The 9,191-nt window shown below is 33.5% G+C and overlaps 1 protein-coding gene across 2 annotated transcripts; it reads left to right on the top strand.

Annotated features, from left to right (window-relative positions):
- The first annotated feature begins 3,784 nt into the window (after positions 1 to 3,784).
- LOC108464510 (zinc finger CCCH domain-containing protein 6) lies at positions 3,785 to 7,212 on the top strand. 2 transcript variants are annotated; one of them, XM_053025799.1, is made up of 5 exons: positions 3,785 to 4,007; positions 4,125 to 4,343; positions 5,358 to 5,567; positions 5,662 to 5,786; positions 5,901 to 7,212. In XM_053025799.1, the coding sequence occupies exons 2-5, from the start codon at positions 4,284 to 4,286 to the stop codon at positions 6,835 to 6,837; spliced, it is 1,332 nt and encodes a 443-aa protein (XP_052881759.1). In that variant the 5' UTR covers positions 3,785 to 4,007; positions 4,125 to 4,283; the 3' UTR covers positions 6,838 to 7,212. The 2 variants fall into 2 exon arrangements, with proteins under 2 accessions (XP_052881759.1, XP_017620338.1); XM_017764849.2 differs by having other exon boundaries at positions 3,787 to 4,343.
- The last annotated feature ends 1,979 nt before the right edge of the window (positions 7,213 to 9,191 follow it).

The raw sequence follows: 9,191 nt of genomic DNA, 5'->3' as shown, positions 1-9,191 counted from the left end.
CACCACTCATTCCATCTTCCAGTATCTCCTAGCCTACGCTAGCTAGACCATCCACATTGAGAGGGGATACAACAAGAGTCATCTCAGATGAGCACCATGGCAACACATACGAATTCGATGACATCTTCACCAATTTATGAGGGATTTTATTCTTTTTTTTTTGTTTTTGTTATTTTAATTTCTTTAGAAACATAAAAATGTTCTTATTAAATATATATTTTTTCTTTATGTGTTTTCTTTTTCTGTGTAGGAACCCCACAAGGGATGAGGCACTACAAGTTCGAGCCAAAACTGCGAGGAAGAGCCAATCCCACCATTTGTGATGGACTTTTAATGCTAATCAAGTAACCTTTTTCCTTTATATTTTTATTGCACATCAGGGACAATGTAATGAATAAAGTGCGGGGGGTGACATAGGAAAATATTTAAACTTTTAAATTTTTAAAATTTTAAGTTTTTCTGTTATTTTGTTTTTTTGGTCATTTAATTTTTTTTTGTGTGTGTGTCATGAGTGTGCTTGAGCTTGTAGAAATACAAGTGATTGGTTAGGAACATATACCTAAATTGTTTACTTAGATTGTAAATTTAGCTTGAAATTAAATAATTTAGGTTGTTTATATTTAGTCTAATTAGATTAGTTTATTAGATTGTAAATAGGAAAAGGAGATTAAATATACCAAGTGATAAAGGTGGATGCAAATAGGTAATTACATTTGTAGAAGTATAGGAGGTTTGAATTAAAAAAAATGCTCGATAAAATCCATGGTTATTGAAATGGTGCAGTATGACTAGTGCCTTATAAAAAGTATCCAAGAAAAATCTTGACCGTATTGGCACAAATAATAATAAATCAAAAAATCATCGTAAGAAATTATTAGAGAAATATTACTGCATCAGAGTTCAAAGCATGAATAAAAATAAATCTAGTAGAAAAAAAATTCGAATTTACTATACCCTACAAAAATAAATGCTATATTCAGATATACATTTTGATGGAAGCATATATTTAATTTTCTTTAACTTGATTACTTTTTAATTTATTGAACTAATTTGTTCATGTGTAAATAACTTTGAATTGTTTAAATTTCTAGTTAGAGTTGTATATTTAGGCAAATCCTCCTAGTGCTGATACTCAAATCTAATCTCGTGTATGAAGCCAACTCAAGTATATTGTTTAGCTATATATTTTATTTATTTTCTTTTGTTGCTTGAGGGCGAGCAACGACTTAAGTGTGGAGGAGTTTGATCTGCCACAATTCGTTGTGGCAAATTAAGGTTTTTCTGACACTTAACCAACTTGTTTTCTAGTGTTTTTATATGCCTTTATTTCATTTTTGGTTTTTATTTGCTTAGGTTTAGCTTTGGTAAAATAATCTTTTTATGCAATTTTTAGTGTTTTGACGACCCGTAAGGCAAACTTGGGACTCGGGTATGACTAATGGGTTGTTTGAGTATGTAGGGCAGCAATTTGGGCTTAAGTATGCAAGGAACAATGGTCATGTCATGACATCAACATTCGATGTCGCAACATTGAACTTCGAAGCATCAAAAGCTAAAAATAGGGCTGACGTCGTGCCATCATCGTGACAAATTGCTGACATCAATAGCCACGTGATCAGAATTTTAAAATTGTATTTTGTTTATTATTTATTAAACCTATATTTTGTTTATTAAACTAGGGGTATTTTAAGAATAAATTACCTCAATATGTTGCCCTAGGTTTTGCCTATGTATACACTCTTATAATATCATTAGGAGGGTTGGTTGTTGATAGGTAGACAATTAAATAGCTTTTATTTTTTCTTTGTATTTTTATTTATGTTTGCTTAGTCGGAATTATTCCTGTTCCGATGTGAAGATAGTTGTGAGCGGGAATTGCTCTGACATTGCACCTCAATTAATTATCAATGAGAAATTTATCTATTTATATTTTGTTTCTCTGACAAATTAACGTTTGTATGAATATTAGAATAACTCTTGTGTTTATTTCATATCTAGCATGTTTTAGTTATGAATCTGATTTATTAATTAAGTAATTATTTATCTAAAATTGAGTGTTTATTCAAGAGTACTTAGTATATTAGGGACTAATACCCCTAATAGAATATCTAGACAGGTGAGACCGAGAGGGTATCCTATCAAGTATACTTGTGCTAAGTAGTGAGATCGAGAGGGTATTTGTAAGCCTAGGAAGAGATCAAAAGGATGACTTAGGTGGTAATCCTTAGTGAAAATGAGATCAAGAGGGTATTTTTACCTAAGGATGGTAAACAACTCAACCGAGGGTAATTTGTTCATAATTGGTTATTTAATCGAAAATAAACCGGGAACTCGAATCGTCGACACTAGGAATAGGAGATTCCATTAAGTTATTTTAGACTACTTAATTTAGTTAGGTTATTTTAGTTTAATTAATTTAATTAGTTTAATTCATATTTTAATTTTGGATTCACACTACTAATTTGTAAATTGATTCTATTAGTAGTTATTTTTGGTAATTAATTTAATAATAAATTTCGTCAATCTGCAATCCCAAATTTATATTACAATTTCACATGTTCTTATGTAGATACTACACGAAATTTTATGAATTTTATTTGCACGATTTTCATTCTAAACCTTCGCAGTTTTAAACGCGGTCACCACCGTTATCATCTCTTCCTCTTCCAAATACATACATAAGCATAAAACTAATATACAATTTCAGCCTAGCTAAGATATACTTTCTTACTAAAATGAAACAAGAAATACCACATGAATCCTAATATACTCGCCTTCAAACTTGGTAATTTGAAAGAGATGGTCACTTGGTTAGTAAAATTTCACGAGAAATTTACAAATTTCGGTGAGGATGAGAAGTTGGGAGAAGTTTCCCATTTCATCTTGCTAATGCTGTTGGAAGAGAGGAAAGAATGGAAGACAAAAGAATTCTCATCTCTTCCATCAAATTCCAAACAATTCTCCTATCAAATCCAAAGGTTAGGATTTATTTTCCCATCAATTGACCATGATCCAATGGCCCCTTTCACTCTTACGTTCAACTTTGATCCAATGGCTCCTAATTAAACATGGAAACTTTGATCGAGTGGCAAATATTGGTCCCTACACTTTTTCTCATTGCTTTTTCCCATTTTGCCATTAGTAAGCTCCCATGGTTAAGATTAAAACACATGAAATTGATCTAATAGCTCTCACTCCAATTAATAAATTCAAAATATAACATCTTATGGTTTATTATTCTTCGAGGTCCTCCAATATTTTACCTCTTTATGACCAGGACTAATTTACAAGCTTAGACTATTTTCCCATCTAGTCCATCCCTTTATTATCTAACAATTTAATCCATACTTATCAAATTTGATTTGACTTTTTAGAATTTATTTTTATTTTTTAAAATTCATATTTATAAATTTATAAAAATATTTTTTTATAATTTTATAAAATAAATTATAATTTTAGATTTTTAAATAATTTTTGACATATTTAGATTTTTAAAATTATCATTAATTTTTTAAAATATCAAATTGCTCTTTTAATTTTAATTAAGAGATCAAATTAGTTATTAATCTTTGAGCCTTATTTCATCAAAGGGTTAATGAGCATAATGTAAGTTTTGATAAACATAAACTTAAGCTTAATTTAAGGAGTATTTGTGGAATTTACCCAAATGAAACTGAGTCAGAATATGAACATTTCAGCTCAAAACTCCAATTCGTTTTAATCCCACTTGCACTTATGGCGCGTGTGAATACAACATGAGCAATCCAAATCATCCCTCCATTTCCACGCGTTCTATAGATTGCGTTAGTCATCCTTAGCCCAGAACAGAAGCCCAGAAAGAAAGAGAGAGAGATACATTTTTTCCTAAAAAAAAAAAGGGAAATATATTTAACAGCGAAACACGGAAAATAAATCAGATAGAAAAACGGGGAAAGGACAAAAAGGAAAAACCGTTCTAGGGTTGCCTTGAATCTCTCTCTTTCCAGATATTAGATAATTAGAAATAGGTTTGTAGGGCTTTTCAATCGATTCCTTCTTTATTTTCTTACAATTAGGGTTTTCGAAAGAGGTAAGTTGATTTAACTGCTGGGTCTCATTTTCGTTTCTTATCTTTCTTGGGACAGTGGTGTTGGAGTTTGGGTTTTAATCGACCCAACCTTAAAATCGGTGCTTTTGGGAATTGGACTTTTAACATTTTTACCGAGCATCGGAGCTGGAAAAGGATCATTTTTTTAGGGACTCTTTCTTAACAAATATATTGTATTTTTTTACGATCTGTTAATATGCGAGGAGTGCACAAATCAAAAAAGGTTACTTGGGCATCAGACGTTAACCTTTGTCAGGTAAAATTGCAGTTTTACTTTGGAAATTCCTGAATTTTGAGGTCCCTTTCAGGTGAAATTACAGAAAAGAAAAGGGGGGTGCAAAATTTTAAGTGAACCAAATATGTTGGAGAATGAAGCTATGTGAATCCTTCATGTTCTGCTGTTTTTGGTTTCCTTTTTTCTTTCATAAATATATTTTATCTATTACTCTGTCACTTTAATTGCATTTGAACCTTTCTGGTAGTCAAGTTAGTTTAGTTTTGGTATTCTTTTAATGCATGATTTCGAATGAGTTTTTAGTTTTGTTGATGCCATTGTTGTGTTAAGCTTTTTAGGGTCTTAAATGATGGCCTGTTCTTGTTTTTGTTTGTTTTTTCTTCTTTTCCAGTGGAATTTATGGCTTATTTTGTTTTGCATCTTAGTGTTATGGGAATAAATCTGCTAACGGAGTTTGGAAGTTTTTTCATGCTAGTTAGACACAGAAATGAGAGAATGGAAATGATAAAAGATTTAGATTTTTAAACTGATTAAAAATTGCTAACGATGATAAAAGTATTCCAGTGATTGCATCCTTGGCTTGTCATTTCTTGATGTTTCCTTTCATATAATGTTCATCTTTGCAGAACACGATAAGTTTACCACAATACAGTTGTAAAATCCCCTTGGAGTTTGATTAATATGAGTGTGTAATGTTTCTTATATTGCTATAGTTCTGAAGTCTTTGACTTTATGTTTCTGCTTGTAGTTGTTTTACCCGACCTAGTTTTGTAGCTCATACTAGATTTTAGTATAGGCAAAGTACTAGGTTAAGGATCTCAAATTCAACTTGAGATTTTATTACTCAGCTAAGGCTTAATGAGATGTTTATACAAGCTTTAATATATGTATTTATATATTGCATTTCCCTGTTTGAACAAGCTCTCTTCAGTTGCTAGATGGTGTTTGTACTGTGAAATGATGTTTGAGCAAATTCACAACCCTGTTTTGTTGAAAATGATAAACAGAAAATATAATTGCTTCTCCTCTTAACAGGTAAGGTTGTTTCTATCAGAGGAATCACCTTCACAAGTTGGGGTGGGTGGTCAAGATCACCTCCAAGCAAAAACATCGTTGGTATCACATATAAATGGGGCTACTGGGGATGACTTTCTGCCTCCGGGATTCGAAGGAGCTCATTCTACAAGTCATCCGCAGATTAACTTGCTAGAAATTGCTACCATTAAATGGAGATGTCCTCTCAGGGTAACAATTCTAAAGACTTCTTTTCTGCATTTTAGTTTGATTTGTGATTATTGCTCCCAGCATTTACCTCAAAGCTGAACTTACGTCTTCACAGTTTATTTTGGACTTGAATTGGCAAGTTGTTGCCGGAGAGGAAAGTGAAGAGGTGGAGATTCAAAATCAGAGAGAAGTGAGAGTGCTTGAAGCTGTTTATCCTCGCCCATCTGCAATTCCTACAAAGTCTGATACTTTTTCTTTTTTCTCTTTTTGACTGGTTTTGGGGTGGGTTTTCTAGAAACTGCTTCTCTTGGGTTATCCTTTTCCATGAGACTAAATTTTCTTCTGGTTGTGCAGCTCTTCTGTTTCAGCAGACGTGGAAAATTGTGACTATGACGATCAGCAAACTCCTCAAATACCCATCACTCCTATTGAAGATGAGGATGCTTCAACTGAAACTCCCATTAGTTCACAGCCACAGTGGTTGGCTCCTGGTATTTTACCTCCTCTGCGTGGCAGTATGCCAAGTGTTTCAAGTGGCTCAGCTGATGAAAAACCTGCTTCTGGGATGATCCTTAATGTTGAACCCGGTGTAGCAGCTGCTGCCTTTGCTGCAGTTAACCAAAACAATGAACCTGGAAACATGATTGATCCGGAGTTTCTCGTTAAAATTCTCAGCAATCCCAGATTGATTGAGAAATTAGTTACTGATTATGGAGTGGCTTCAGGTGCTCAAAACTTACCTGAATCAACATCCCCTCTGGCAACTTCTCCCAATCCACCCCCACCTGTAAATCTCTCCAACCCATTTCCTGCCCACATCAATAGAACAGAAAATGGTACTGCATCCTTATCAGCTACTTCTAGTGGAACTTTTTATGCTCAGCCTAATGGGGTTGGAGTTGGACCGTCAAATAAACAAGGTCTTGCACCCAATCCCCATCCAATATCTGTTTCAGCAGCTGTTGGACTTCCCCAGAAAAAGGATGTAAACTATTACAAGAACTTGATTCAGCAACATGGAGGAGAAAGACAAGAGCCAGCTCAGAAGTTCAACAGCCGATACAACCAGCACCTAAGACCAAACCAAGAACTAATAAACAACACCAAATCGAGAGATTCTAGACCGAAGATAATGAAGCCTTGTATGTACTTTAACAGTTCCAGGGGATGCAGGAATGGAGCCAATTGTGCATACCAACATGATACATCTTCCCACCAGAACAGTGGGAATAATGTTGCGGAGGTGCCGAATACAAAGAGAATGAAAATGGATAGAGAGATAAGCGGTTAGAAAATACAGAGCGCAAGTATGGTTAGAAAATACAGAGTGCATGTATGCCTTTTTCACATGCAAAAAGCGTACTGCAGCTCTACCTTTTATTGGCTTTGCTTAGGTTCTTTTTGGAATTAGTATAATTCTAGTACTCCCTTTTTACCCCTCGCTTTGCATCAAGCTTTTAAGATTCAATGGGCTAGAGAGCCTTGATTATCACAACCGATTGCGGATTTTCATCCATGAAGTGCATTTTTTTGGGTTTTTTCTTTCTTTCGTCTTGCATCGACTGCAAATGTTGCCTACGTACGTATAAATTACAGTATGACAGTTGCTCTGTCCATACAGTTTGATTAATATTACAGGTAGTATTTTCTGCATTTTGTTTGAAAATGAGCCAATAAACTGTAAACTTTTCCCCTTGGAAGTAGAGTTGCTGAAATAGGCCTGTGCTTTGAATTGTTTTAAAAAGCTGATAGCTCTAGTTTGGAAAAAACTTGAATCCGAGAAAATCTGAGTTTGAAGAAACGTCAGTTTAAAAAAGAAACTAGAGTTCGAAAAAACTAAGCTCATAACCATTTGAGCTTACCATCGAGATAGATAATGATTTGATTCAAGTTCGAGATAGATATCTAAACTTGAAAAAGCAGCACGTATAATATAATACTATTTAAAACAAAAATAAATTAGACAAATTATAATTACTTAATTTATTAATACTATATCAGTAATAATTTATTAACACTAAAATTTATTAATAATGAATATTTATATTATATAATAAAATATAGAAAACTACTAGTAATTCAAATATACATAGCTAGTTTCTTTATGTTATAACAATGTTCTATTCGAATGAAGGTGTTATCTTCTTGTTCCATGTGCTGTTTGATTAGTATGGTGTTTTCGGTTTCTTAGATTGAAAGGTTCTGTTGGCATCTTTTGACAAAACAATATTATGGGTCACTCAGTTGGTTATCTAGATATAGGAAACTTCAACTCTTTCATTATCTCCTTAGCCGAATGGATGATTGATCATGAGCAGTTTATTGAATACTGATTGTTGCTTTATCATTAACGGTTGACGACTTAAAATTTGAAGCACTGGTTTAGCAGGCTTATTGATTATTTAGCAAAACTTATCAAGATCCTTTTCTCTTGCTATTGGCTCTATTTATAGGATGTTTATTCTCTTTGTGAGGTGTGCAATTAGAATGCTAGAAGATTGAATCATCTTTCTCTAACTATTTATTTCCAGCTTTTGTTTGACTTTGTTGTGTTGAGATTTTCATATTCACTATGGTATTGATAACTATCGTGTATTGAACAGTGAGTGATATTGGGTGTATGCTAGTTGATTTCTAGTTCTCTATTGGGGCAGCATGAATTCTACTTGTAAGGGAGTGGTTAGGCTTTAGCTAGTAGGGACGTGTTCTGATTGGTTGGTTGAATAAGTTTATTTTTTGCTAGGCTTCATAGATGTAGGACCGTTGTGTCTAAATTGCATTAAAAAGCTTGGTTTTTTTGTTTCTTTTTCATATTGCAATTGCTTTTTATTAGTTTATAGTTTTCATTCTATCTCACGTTGCAATGAACTTTAAAACAAGTGTTCCATTTATGTTTACTAATTTTGTTTCAAATGGTACCAAAGCTTGGCTTCATAAGGTATTTGAAGACAACCTAGTGGAGTGTCTATAGATATGGAACCTATGAAAGAAGAAAGTTCGGTGTCACGAGCCCCACTTCTAGTAGAATCATTGAATTACGCTTATCGGAAAGCCCACATGAAAGCTTTATGTCTATTGATAACGTTGCCTGAGAGGCCACTGAAAAAGGTCAAACTCGACCAATTGGTACTAGAACAGATAGTACTAAACAATCGGAAGGGAAGGCATACTATACTGCTAAGGAAAAAAGAATGGCATCCGAAAACTCCAAGTCGTTAAACACCAATTTTAGCAATGTTGATATAGAGCAATTCAAAGTTATATCAATGTGTGAATCTGCCAAGGAAGCTTGGACAGTTCTTCTAAATCAACATGAGGACATTACTGCGCTCAAGTTGAATGAGATGATCGACTCCTATAGAAATTTTGAATTGAACTACTAAAAGCTCAGTTAGACAAGCCAAAAACAAATGTTCAAAACACTGTTGGAACAAAAAAAAAAAAAAACAGACTATATAACTCATAGATGAGATCAAGGAACTTATAGTGTTACTATCCAAGAACTTTAATAGAACACTGAAATATTTTACAAAGAAAATGATTTCTGACAACCATGTAGAAGAAGGTGAAAAAAAGAATCATACTAGGGGTAAATACGTAAGGAAGAAATATGTTTAGTGCTACAAGTGCAAAGGGTTTGGGCAC

Source organism: Gossypium arboreum, chromosome 3 (assembly GCF_025698485.1).
Source record: "Gossypium arboreum isolate Shixiya-1 chromosome 3, ASM2569848v2, whole genome shotgun sequence".
Classification (NCBI taxonomy): Eukaryota; Viridiplantae; Streptophyta; class Magnoliopsida; order Malvales; family Malvaceae; genus Gossypium; species Gossypium arboreum.
This window is presented reverse-complemented; position numbering and strand designations above follow the sequence as displayed.

Bases quoted from the DNA above. Each gene is read 5' to 3' on its own strand.
- LOC108464510 (XM_053025799.1), top strand. From the start codon at position 4,284: ATGCGAGGAGTGCACAAATCAAAAAAGGTTACTTGGGCATCAGACGTT. The intron at 5,568-5,661 runs GTAACAATTCTA...ACGTCTTCACAG, and splicing joins AATGGAGATGTCCTCTCAGG to TTTATTTTGGACTTGAATTG. The intron at 5,787-5,900 runs GTCTGATACTTT...CTGGTTGTGCAG, and splicing joins CCATCTGCAATTCCTACAAA to CTCTTCTGTTTCAGCAGACG.